Below are 13,107 nucleotides of genomic sequence, written 5' to 3'. Positions count from 1 at the left end.
CGGGCTACCACCTCGTCAACGACCCCTTTGAGCATAAGTAAACCCTATCTTGTATCCCCAATCCCTCTTCAACCTCCATGTCAATCTTGAGATCTAACTAGTTGGCGTCATACGCATCATGGGAAAGAAGAGGTGCACAAATCTCCATGCTCACTGATGGTATGTGAGAATCTTATATCATTTAAATTTAGAAATCCCACATGTGTATGTAATATATATGTATATATAAATATATAATATTCTACTGACATAAAGACTCACTGTTTTGCTTTTAACAAGCATAAGCGAAAGTACTTATTAATGGTTAAAAATAATTTGGGGATGAAATGTTTATAGGTGTATTCTTAGCGATGCAAAAACAAAGGCTAGAAAATAAAATACGATGAATAAACCTCCAAAATTAACTCTATGTTTAAGTTTTAATTCAAATACTGACTTAGACATAAGTGAAAAGATAAGCCCATAATTTGAGCAAACACTTTCCAAATAACTTCAATATTCCGGTTCAATTTACGATGGAGGGGACCGGGAAAGTACTTGATTTTACATTGTACTCTAGGTATTAGTAATTTTATCCCATCAAAACAAAATTGATCAAAGCTTGAATATCCATAGAGAGTGGATTAACCTAGAGCATTTCTAGTAGATACTACATCTAATCCTCTATCATGAAAATAAATACTTACTGGAAAAAAAACCCATCGGATATTTTATCCAATCCCAAAAATAGAATATTCTCTATATTGGAAAGAGAACATTTATATTTGGAGTTTCCCTCTCATCACTCTATATCTTAACGTCCAATCTAAGAAAGAGAGAGCAACAACAATATCAAAGGAAATTCGATGACATTGTCTCGTAATATTTTCGATGACAAATAATCCCGGGCCTAAACACACACGCTCCTTTCAACGAATGCGGTCCGGTTACCATGTCGCAATCATTACGACCAAGCCGAACCCCATCTACTCTAGTAGCCCCCCAACCCCAAAATGCTGTAATGTTAACGCAAAAATAATTAAATAATCTCCATTATTTAGAGCCCAAAATAAGCCTCCAAATTATTTGATTAACCCTCTCCCCCTCCCTCCGCTCTCCTCAGCTCAACTGCTTCTCCTCTCTCTCTCTCCCCCTCCTTGCCTCCGTCTCACTCCTCCCCTCCCCTCGCCTCGCCTCGCATCGGCTAGCTCCTCCTCCTCCTCTCTGCTTCCGGCGGTGGGCACGGGGGTGGCACTCTCGCGCGCGGGCGCCGGCGGTGTGCTCTCGCTCTCTCTCTCTCTGTGTCTCTGTGTCTCCTTCTGGGACCCGCCCTAGTGTGTGCTCTGTTGGTGCGCGGACGGTGTGGGGAGGGGATTGGGGGGCGCGGCTGGATTGGAGCAGACGCCGGCGGTTGGAGTCGGGTCGAGCTGGAGGTATTGTTTTTCTCTCGTGGTGTGTGTGTGGCTCTTTTGTTTGAGTCCCACGCTGCTTCGTGAGCCGGAGTGGCGTCGTAGGGTTGGAGATCTTTTTTTCTTCCTTCTTCTTCTTCTTCTCTTTGGATTTGGTTGGTTTGTTTGTTTCTCTCCCATTGATTTCTTGCCGATTCCGTTCTTGGTTGTATGCGTGCTGGTGCAGTAATAATTGCAGTTTGTTTGAAGAAAAAAAAGGGGTTGGGGGATTCAGATGAGCTCCTAATCCCAAGCCCCCAAGTTGGGTATGCAGTTTTGGTTGCAGTTCTATTTGTTCGGCATCGATAATATCGATTTCTTGCTGATTCAGTTGCGTTTGCTGCTCGCGGTGCTTTTTTTTTTTTGGAAATGGAGGGGGTGCTACAATTTGTTACTGTGGTTTTTTTTTCTCCATTTCATGTGTGATTTGAATTCGTCCAAATCCTGTGTTTGTGTGCGCTATATTTCCTCCAATCGACCAATTAATTTGGCTGCAATGCACTACAACTCTCAGGCGGCATTTGCAAGACGTGAAATGTAGGGGGGCAAGGAGTAAATTTGGAACTTGTGTGCTGCTGCTGCTGCTACTGCCTGCTTAGAATTTGATTTGTCGATCAAATGCTGCTTTAAGCAACAAGTAACTAGATTGACTGGCATGGGCTCTATGAAGAATTATCTCTTCTTTGCGTTTTAGATGCTTTGTTTCTTGGGTAGGGTTCCTTGTCTGTTGATTCATTACGAACAACAAGTTGTATAGTGGTGTTGCAGAATAGCAAAGTGGATCGAAAGTTTGGTGGCTGATTTGTCCCAGTTGGGTGACTGATTTCACCCAGGCTTGTGACGGATTGGGCGGTTTGGGCAGTCGAGTGGGACAAACTACAATAGCTGCAACCTTTTTTGTGTGCTTTTTGGTACTTTCTTTCTAGGTGGCTCATCCTGCTAAGGGTAATCAGCATGATTAATTCTTTGCCAAATTGGGTGGACACTTTCTTTTGGCGGTGTGAGGGGTTGTTTATTTTGAGAGATTCATGATGAAATGAATATTAATTTATCTCTCTTTTTTTATTGCATCTTACTGTCGTAGCTGCTACAAGTTTTTTTTTTGGGTTCATTTTTGTTTTTTCAGTTCTTTAATAGTACTGTCATGTCACAGATTACAGGTTGTGATTTTTGATTTGCTTGTGGAGTTATTTCAAGACAGATTATGGTTCCAGTCTTATATCGCAGAAAGGTGCATAGAACCATTTAGACCGATAAAAAAAGGCCATAAAAGATGCCGCCGTCACCCTCAACAAGGAGATCTCCTTCAAGGGAAACTTTCATGAAGAGGACCAACAGTTTTGGGAATTCTCTGCCTGCTAAACCGAAGGATGACGAGCTCACTCTGTTTGCTGATATGCAGAAAATTGAGAACGACAACTTCTTACTGGAACCCTCTGAGGATTTTGATGAATCAATCTGTAATGCTCTTATAACCCATCATCATCCTCTGTACAATACTGCAGTTTCTATTTATTTTTTCCATGCCTTGTGTTTAAAGTGATGTGCTACTGCAAATTACCGTTACTTTCTTTTCTAATAAAATGTTTCCTGTGGATCAGCAAAATTGAGTTACTTTCCTGACGTCAAGCTTGGTGTCAACATACCTACACGAAGAGAAAGCCATGATTTGCTTGACGTGGATGGTGAAAAAAATGATTATGAGTGGTATGCAAACTAAATAGCCCACTATTTTGTTTTATTTGAATTAGTATAGTTGCAAGTCATATGTTGGTTATCAATATTGCTTGCTTTATACTCCCAGTTCTGATTTACAAGTTGTACATGCATTTTTCAGTATTCATTCTTTGTAAATGTTGATCAAATTAAGCTAACTATGTATAGTTTTAGTGATAGAAAAATGTCACCTTACCACGAGAATTCATTTTAATGTGCTTCATATGGTCTTGATTTTCTAAGTAGTAGTAATATGATTAAAGAAAAACTTATGGCCAAAGTTCAATTTAAAGACTGCAATGTGGCCAACCTTAATCCTATTATGTGATGTTTTTACCGACAAGATATAATTTAGCTATTATATGGATTAAGGTGCTTTTCTTTCCTGGCATATTGCTGCATGTAGTTGTTGACTTGTTATACCCTATATGTCATGTGAGTTGAATTGAAACAAGGCAAGGTTTTATTGATATGGCAGGGGTTACACTTTATGCTAAAAATAGAAAGTTACATACTTATTCAGATTTTTCTTCAGCCAATTGTCTATTATGACTACATATTCATTCATCAGCTATATAAAAAACCAGCAATGGTAATGATGTTATGGGCATTGATTTATGATTAAGGATCCGAAGACAAGTGGATAGGACACTTGTCCTCAATTAGTACCAGCAGAGCTTCTCCCTGTCAAAGCCAAGAGAGGCTCTGAGTCTTATTGGACTAACTGTAGAGCTTCATTACTTATAATTGATAATGGGGTACATGCGCCCTACTGCCTTGTTAAAGGATGGTTCGACAACTACAGTAATCATGGCACTATTCACATCAACAATGCCTTAAAAATGCAATCTGTACTTTTTTTACAAACCATAACTAACTTCCTTAATTAACTTATAACTTCAAAACTGATAGATAGGATATCGATTGACTAATCCCTATCATGGGAAACTATTTAATTATCTAGGAAAATAGATAACTTAATCCTATTGCTACAGTTTGCGGGGTAAACGTTTGTGCATGGCGCTGCTACCATAACAGCTGTGTTGTCATGTGTGGAAAGGAGGAGCGACTAGTCAAACTGCTGCTAGAGGTGCTAAGGGTGAGGTCACTAGCTGGCAATTAAGACATGTTGAATGTTGGCAATTAAGATTGATTCTGTTGAACCGAAATAAGCTGTCATGTCTGGAAATTGACTATATGGGTACTAGGGTGGTTGTTCCAATGCGGTTTCCAGAAGTAGTCCAGCAGTAAAAAGTTGATTACATGGAGAAAACTGCCTGATCCTGACATCCTGTGGTTTTCACTGGCAGACTGGCTAGATCTGGAAATAATCTTCAATGTTATCCTGTGGCTAGTTTCAACTTCAACCATAAATTTCCACCGGGTAGATGACAGTTCAAAGTTGAGCAGTGGAACAGTCCGTCTCAGTCAGCCTTTTAGTTGTTTGTGTGACTAACCATGTAATGCTGGTTGGACTTGGCGATATAGTATGCAACAATGTAAGAAGAATCCCCTCAAAATGCTAAACTTAGCAAATAAGATTAGTTTTCATGTATGAAGAATGTTAAGAACGACCTATTACTGATAAACTGTTTGAGATGGTTAACTATGATACTAATCACTCTTGCTATTGGAGGATCATTGCTCAGAAGAATTAATAACATGGATGTGACCACTAACCATAACTTGGTTGCTTTCATTAGTTAATTGTAATCCTTCTGTAGTGTAACTTACCAAATTGTGTTTAGTCGATAGATTCTTAGCCTGTTCATGCTACCTACACTTATGCTTATATGCAGCATCTAAATCTTGTTTGTGACTAATAACTTGACTGCTACTTGTGTTTTTAATACAGGTTGCTGACTCCTCCAGAAACTCCGCTTTTCCGTTCATTGGATGATGAAGAAGACCAGTCTGCTGATCAGGATTCTAGGGGCAGAGCTAAGAGTAAGCCCATACAAATTTCAGGGTCATCCACGGTGAGTGCATCTGTTCAGCATACTTTCTCTGCTAGGGTTCTAAACTGCACCTCATGGCAACATACCTATCAATTTTGTCATTATTTTTTGTTTAACTTATACACAGATGGACAATACTCAAAGGTCTAGGAGAAGCAGTTCAAGCCCTAGTAGGCTTAGCCCATCACCACGCTCCATGTCAAGGACAAGACCGTCTAGCGCAGCTTCTCGCTCTAGCCCACCACTTGCATTGCGGCCACCAACACCATCCCGGAGGCCTTCAACTCCGCCATCTGCGAAAACATTAACACCTCCACGGAGGTCTCCAAGTCCTGTCTCAAGGAGGATGAGTACTGGTTCAACCCCAGTGTTAAGTAGAGCAAGGGGTCCTTCTCCAGTTAAAACTAACCGCATATCTTCTTCACCAAAGCTTCAAGGATGGCATTCCAATGTTCCTGGATTTTCTCATGATGCACCTGCAAATCTTCGAACTTCTCTGCCAGATCGTTCAGTATCCCATTCAAGGGGTGGATCCCCTTCTCCTATCAGTGGAAGGGACATGGGTTCAAGAGGCAGATGCCAATCACTATCTCCTACTCCATCTAGAAGAGCAAGTTCATCTCACAGTATTGAACGTGATCGTTTGAGCTCATATAGCAAAGCTTCTGCAACATCTTCTGGTGAAGATGATATGGATTCCATGCAGTCTGTACCAGTTTCCTATTCCAGCAGCCCAGCTGTAAAAAAGAGCTTATCTGTGATGAAGACCAGAACTATTGCTTCATCAAAGAAGCCGTCCACAACTTTCTCCACTAGTTCTGTCCCAAAGCGGTCATTTGATTCTGCAGTTTGGTTGATGGTAAGCATTGTTCTAGTTTCTGTTATGATGATAAATTACCTCCACCTTAGCGAAATGATAGCTGTTTCTTATGTCCAACTGATAAATCAGTTTAGACAATTTGCTTTTGATAATCTAAGTATGCAGTTAATGTGATTTGTCTCTCTTGCTTTCTTAGTCGTTGCATTAACCCAACTACCCTGCAACTCTTTTGGTTTCTATGGCAAGATGGTGATATGTGCATGGTTATATCGTATTTATCTAGTGGCCCAATGTTTTGGATCTATGGTATCATGAATTACATATTTGGATATTTTTCTATAAGAATTGCCTTTTTTTACTTGTATTTATGACCATTTTTTAAAATTATGAAATGTATTCATTCCCTTTGGGCTTTTGCATTGGTAGTTGCTTGTTCTCTAGTAATTCCATTTCATTCAATAAATAAATGTTCATCTGCTAAAAAAATTGCATTATGCAGCTAGTATACCATAATCTTGTTTTTGGTTTATGTGTTCTTGATTTTCGTCAAGTCACACTTAAGATGAGAAATGCGATCTTTTTCCAGGATCATCGCAAAGCTCCCCATGATATGTTTCGGCCACTACTATCAAATGCCCCTACTACCGCATTTAATGCTGGAAAAGGGAATGCTGTGCACCGGCCTATGTTTCATCATAATTCTTCTATGACAACTAGCAGCAATGCAAGCTCTGAGCATAGTGCTGGTTTTGGCCCATATGTTGATAACGACCAAGAGCAGCATGATCAGATCAGTGAATGGGATAATAGCCATCAAGTTCATGGAGACATAATTATGTTTGATAAATTGGATGAACTGAATGAAGAAACCAGCCATAAGGAAACCACAAAATTTGTAGAAAGAGATAAACAGGACATTGACATGGTAAAGAGTTGGACAGCTAATCAGACTTCATGCAATGATACAAACAGTTCTCATGTTGGATATGGTGAATTGGCTACATGCACTAGGTGCGGAAAGTTTTTCAAGATGATGGACTTGGATGAAGAAGGCGATTATTGTGAAGAATGTGGTTTATTGCTTAATATATGTTCTGCAGGCCCTGTGACACGAACTTTACAAGAAGCATACCAACAGGATGAAATAACTGCAAATTGTAAATCATACGCTGAATCTGAATCTCCTATAGCCTCAGACTGTGTAGGGTATAGGGAAGAGGCATCTCTTGGTCATCAAATGAATGATGAACCTCAAACTGATTGTAATAAAACATGCCACCCACTTCAGGCAATGGTGGACGCAAATGAGGAAATGCTGCTGGCACATGAGGTAATGAATCATACCAGAAATATGAAGCCATATCATGCTGAGGACTCTTTAGGAAACAACAATGATGTTTCATTTCATCCATTCAAGGTAAGTGATATCCAACAAGCAGAACCTATATCTGCAGAACGTGAACAGTTTACAGACCAACTTAACCGCCACAATCAAAGTTTGCCGGAGTGCTTTACTGAGCTAGACTGTCAACATAATGAATCCATCTCTCAAACTGCCTCTCGTGAGAATTATCATCAACTGGGATCAACATCATATGCAAGTCCTAAGGTAGAAAACACTGATGCCGCTGGGATATCGGTACTCTTACTCCAGAAGTCAAGTAACAATAAATGGCCTGTTGTGGAAGGAAGGAATCTGTCTGCAACAAATATCCTTTGTTCAGAACCCTATTATACAAGGGATAGTATCAATGCTATGAAGCGGAGCTTTGGACGGGATAGCTCTTCAGCTGCTTCCTCCATAGATCTAGGGTCATCGAGGCAATCGGATGTACGTTTTGAGCGTCTCAGGAGTGGCAAGAGGGCTGAATTTGAGAAGCCTCGAATAAGCAGTACCATGAGTCATCAAAGCGTTGCTTCAGTTTCGGATATGTCAATTAGTGGTTCATCAGCTTCACTTTGGGCTCAGAGTGATGTTATTGGTGACACTTGTTTCCCAATTGACACGCCAGAAAGGAGTGCTTCGAGAACAGCAGTTTTTATTGAAGAACATGACAGCTCTTATATGGATGCTTTATCAAGTGGTATGGAGTGTTCATCTGCTGTGCAGCCTATCATCAATGATGACACCCTTGTTGACTTGAATACCTCAGGTTTTCATAGGTTGAGTGAAATAGAAGGAGATGTAATCATTAAGAACCACAATATGGAAATGGTGGCTGACAATGATCATTTAAGCAGTAACATGTGTTTATCAGATATTGGAATGCCAAGTGATGCCCCAGAATCTCCAGCTGCTGAGGAAAGTTATATACCAAAAACTGAGGAAGATACTTCCACCGAACAGCACTGCTATTCAGTCAGCACCCTAGAACATCCAAGTGATGAGAGCAACTCTGGTGATCTTCAAATACAGTCTGAAGCAGTTCAGTCTTCAAATGAGGAAAATAAATCCGATGCCCTTTGCACGCTTGCTGTCTCTGAGGATGATGCATTGGTTTCTGGAACAGATAACAACATACAGGAACTCCCTAATGATGGTATGGATTCATGATTTCTATTTTTCATATAAAATTTGCCATGTCAACTATTCTACTTTTCTTATAACTCATGCTTATCCTATACTTGCATCAAATATGCATGGCCCCTCTGTTAAAAGTCTTGTCTGAGAATCATGCTTTGTGTACTAAAGGATCTCATATTATAGTTTTTTTAGCTTTACAGAAATGGTTTACTCTTTCAAACCAAAGAAAAAATTACAGTGGTAGTAATTCATTTAGATTGTGTCTTGTCTTGGATAAGGGGTGCCACATAGTCATATAGAAGTACTTTGGGTGTGTTTGGTTGCCTGCACCAGCCCAATCTTGTACCCCGTGTGCAACAAGTGGTCTATTTGGTTAGCTGCACCGGCTCACGAGCCTGGTTGAGTGCGTGCAAATTCGGCCTTTGGGCCAGGCTGAGAAGAAACGCGAGAGGGGAGCTTCACTCGGCAGCCAGGCCGAGTGGATGCAGCACTCCGCCACTGGCTCGAGCCCCTGCCTCCTCCCCACCGAGGCCCCACCACCGGAAGACCCCCCAAGCCACCTCCTCCCGTCACCGGCAGCCTGAGCTCCCTGCCCTCGCACCTGTTGGTGGCCGCTACGGCCGCGCCGCTCTCTAGACCCACCACCATTGTCGGTGGTCACCACGGCCGCACCGCTCGCCAGATCCATCGCTGCTGGCTGTCCTCACTTTCTTTTCCTTTTCCATTGATTTTCTGAAGAAAAAAAATATTTGTTTTATATAGTATAGAAGATACTATAGTGAATTTTCTGAATTTAGGGTGTGGAAAATTTTAATTTGTTTATATAGTAGATTTTTTTTCATCAATTGGTCTTCTTAACCGAAAAATATATAGGTACCCTTGCATATGGTATATGCAATCAACCAAACAAAATCTCTCCTCTACTATATCTCTCATACAAGAAACCAAACACAGTCCCATGCTAGTCAGGCTAATCTGATACAAACTACCAAAGAAGTGCATGCGTACCCTCACAGCTAGGCCACACTTAGCCTGGATAGGAGAGATAGATCAGGCTAGGGCGATGTGAGCAACCAAACACACCCTTTTTGACCTTTTCCATGTTAAAGATAATCTTGATCTAATTTTTCAACTTACCTAAAGGCATATGCTTCATGTTATTTTCACTTTATTTGTCTTATGCACACTGGATCTTGGCATTGGTAGCTCCTAATGTTTTATGTGGTTATGCACACATATGTTCTGCTGCATGTGCAGAATGGTCTTGTTTCCGCGTTTGGTGTAGTGATTGGTGACTAGTGCCTTGTTAACACATTAACATGTGTCACCATCACGAGATTGCAGCTGCTGCACACTTTTCAGTAGATGTAGAGTGCCTAATAGGACATGCAGTACTAGGAAGCATGACAGTAACAATACGACGTATTGAATGTGTGTGAAGGTGTTTCGAAAAGGTGGGATGTAGCAATTATCACATCAGACTGAGCTGCAGTGTCATCTTGGCTAGCTGAGGATAAAAGAGTAAAAATATTATCTACATTTAGAAATAAAGAAGGAAAAAATGGAGAAAATCAAAATAATAATTTTTTTATTTGAAATAGGCCCATTGATACTGTTGCACAATGTTGGCCAACGTTGTCCTTCAATTCTTCAACGCAGTGCGGTGTCCACAAATATAAACTTCTACTCCCTTTGTTTCATATAATAAGAATTTTTAGTTTTACATAGATTCATCCATGTATCAATGTATAAGGCATAAACGATTTTATTAGTCATTATAGCACTACTCTTTCTAGACAGAATAATTTGTAATCAACAGTGTTTATGCAACACAATCTCCAATCCACATGTTTTATTTTATAAGTTCTTTTTCGAATAGTATATTCATAAACGGTAGTAAAAATATAACTACATGAAAGTAATTTAGATGACAAATCTACTAGTGTAATTTTCACATATCAAATCTTAATATTTTTCATATATCAATGCAGTAAAATTTCGAGATAGTACATACATTCTAAAACAACACATAAATAAGTACAAAGGGAGTAGTAAATATAAAAGTGAACAAAGACATGTGAGATTTTAAAAATTTCTGAATGCCAGGTGTCAACAGAAGTTTTTATTTATTTATTAAATAAAAATAAATGTAACTTTCTATTTGTGTTGTAATCTGATCTGCCTGGAGAAACAAAAACATTTTATTGAGGAACTAGTGACACTAATAAACAGCATCCACTTAAGACATGCTTCACATCAAATAGTTCAATGCAAACAATATGTTTCTTGTGTCGATTTCATATTCTTTTTGGGTTATGTTTGGAGTTTATTGCTATACAATTAATTATGTATTTAACGTTTATATCTTGTTCTCACTTGTAGCAGAATCACCTGAGGTAATTGAAGGATCGAAGAAACAAATTCAAAGATGCTTCACTCTAGAAGAAGCTACCGATACAATTCTCCTCTGCAGTTCCATTGTTCATGACCTCGCATACAAGGCAGCGACCATTGCACTGGACAATGAGCAGGAACGGGTACATGCAGCGTCTACCCGTCCAACTGTTACCATTGTTGGAAAGTCCATTCCAAAGGAGGATGGTTTACTTAAGCTGCCTTATAAACGGACACCTAATCGTAAGGTTAAAAGGAAGAGATTGGAAGGCGAAACAACCATAACTGAGAGTGCCGAGAAGAAAGATAAAGATGCTGTCTCTACAGATCACTCACCTGTGCGTTCCTCATCTGGAATCACAAGAACATCTGAGAGCATGAAGCCTCCAAAACTGGAATCCAAGTGCAACTGTATAATTATGTAAGTTACTAAGGTAATCTTTACGCCAAGAGGACCTGGATTAGAGGATGGAATTTGATGCATGGTAGTTCCATTGTACGTCCAAGTCTTCCACAGTTGGTGAGTGACACAGGTCTTCAGCTAGATTTTTTTTTTTTTTTTTTTTGTGATGGTGCATTCCGTTTTTTAGGTAACAGAAGTGCACCTAGAGCTATTCTTTTGTAAATTCTTTTTTTCCCCTCTGTTTTGTTTTGTCAAATCTTCTGCTTGTCATGTGGTCCATCGGGGGTTTGTCCAAAGTGTGAATTTACTAGATTAAATATCTGTATTTATAGCCTGTTTTATTGCAATGCACCAGGCTTGTTAAGTTTGTTATGTGCTATTATTGCCTATTATCTGCATTGTCACGCAGACCTGGATCTATGTGTTCTCGCATGCATCTGTGCATCATCAGCATTGCTTCAATCACTCATGTGACAACCTATGAAATTCTATCCGTTTGAAACAAGGTTATATTCAAAATTTTTCTCTATACTAAGAGAAAGAAATGTTAAATTTTAAAAAGAGAAGAAAACAAATTAATTTGGTTTCCATCATCTGATATTCTGGTGACTAGTCGTGTAATATAAAGGCGGTAGTCATGAAAATGAGAAAAGGTTGATGCAATTGGTATCATCGTATGGGTTTAGATCGAGACGTACTACCTCCGTTAAAAACAGACATCATTTATTGGTTTTTGTGTTCTGACATCCGTTTTATTTGAAAAATTTATAAAAGAGCTAAAAAAATCTAGTCACTATTTATATTTTATCATCTAATAAAAATAAAATATCAATCATAATTTTTTAAAATTAAACAAAAAGTTAAATATTGTATCTAAACTAAAAAAATAACTTAGGTGTGAGGACGGAGGAAGTATCCAACAGATTTGGTCGCTGTCCATTCCATTCGACTAAACCTTAAGATAAAGAGAGAAGAGAGAACAGTGGACTACTACCTCTGATTTTCTAGCGTATCCTAAATTCATATAGAAATCAATGAATCTAAACATATATATAAACAATATACATTGGTTAATAGATGAATCTAAGCATAGCTAAAACTTCTTACATTATAAAACGGAGGGAGTACTAATTTGTAGCTAGCTACAGCACGGATTCTAAGACGCAACGTGTATGTGATATGTAAGATCATGTATTAATGTTTTATAGGTAACTATTGTATAAATTAACTATTAGATTGACTGGAGCTAGTAGTTGGTTATACTATTGAGGCCGCGTTCGGCATGTGTAAGTTAGTTAAGTTATGCCCTGGCACGAAAAACGTAGTAATAAATTAGTACATGATTAATTAATTATTAAAAAAATTGACAAATATGATTTTTTAAAACAACTTTCCTATAGAAAATTTTTGCAAAAAATATATCGTTTAATAGTTCAGTAAGCGTGCACATGGAAAACAAGGGAAGCTCAGTGAACTTATGGGGTGGCCGAATGGGGCCTGAACTTGCTTAGTAGTTGGAGCTGCAATACATCTATAGTCAATCTAATAGCCAATTTATATAATAGTTACCTACAAAACACTAATACATGATCTCACATATTATACACATGTTCCGTCTTGGAGTTCACTACTCTCTTTTCATCTCTTTAAAATATTTTTATAGCTGAATTATAACCTCTTATCGTACCTGCTCTAGCGAATGAAATCAGCATTGTCTTAAAAAATTAATGAAATCAAGAGTGACGCCATAGTGATTGGATGATTACGGAGGGCACGTGCATCAATGTGAGCACTCATTGCGAAGCGACAAAATGAGCCTTGTGTGATTTTTCCCCGGATAAAAGCAGAGAGAATGAGTAAAGAAA

The 13,107-nt window shown here is 39.0% G+C and overlaps 1 protein-coding gene across 2 annotated transcripts; it reads left to right on the top strand.

Annotated features, from left to right (window-relative positions):
- Positions 1-1,195: 1,195 nt before the first annotated feature.
- LOC102712212 lies at positions 1,196-11,631 on the top strand. Of its 2 annotated transcripts, none has more exons than XM_006663863.3 (7): positions 1,196-1,412; positions 2,581-2,887; positions 3,029-3,134; positions 4,999-5,122; positions 5,229-5,960; positions 6,508-8,461; positions 10,828-11,631. In XM_006663863.3, exons 2-7 carry the CDS (start codon positions 2,701-2,703, stop codon positions 11,262-11,264), a joined length of 3,540 nt encoding a protein of 1,179 aa, XP_006663926.1. In that variant the 5' UTR covers positions 1,196-1,412; positions 2,581-2,700; the 3' UTR covers positions 11,265-11,631. The 2 variants fall into 2 exon arrangements, with proteins under 2 accessions (XP_006663926.1, XP_006663927.1); XM_006663864.3 differs by having other exon boundaries at positions 1,197-1,412; positions 10,831-11,631.
- Positions 11,632-13,107: the final 1,476 nt, after the last annotated feature.

This window comes from Oryza brachyantha, chromosome 12, assembly GCF_000231095.2.
Source record: "Oryza brachyantha chromosome 12, ObraRS2, whole genome shotgun sequence".
In the NCBI taxonomy this organism is placed as follows: Eukaryota; Viridiplantae; Streptophyta; class Magnoliopsida; order Poales; family Poaceae; genus Oryza; species Oryza brachyantha.
This window is presented reverse-complemented; position numbering and strand designations above follow the sequence as displayed.

What these genes read in the sequence shown, in the direction of transcription:
- LOC102712212 (XM_006663863.3), top strand. Translation starts at nt 2,701, where the DNA reads ATGCCGCCGTCACCCTCAACAAGGAGATCTCCTTCAAGGGAAACTTTC. An exon ending in AAATTTCAGGGTCATCCACG is followed by an intron (nt 5,123 to 5,228) that starts GTGAGTGCATCT and finishes ACTTATACACAG; the next exon opens with ATGGACAATACTCAAAGGTC. An exon ending in ACAGGAACTCCCTAATGATG is followed by an intron (nt 8,462 to 10,827) that starts GTATGGATTCAT and finishes TCTCACTTGTAG; the next exon opens with CAGAATCACCTGAGGTAATT.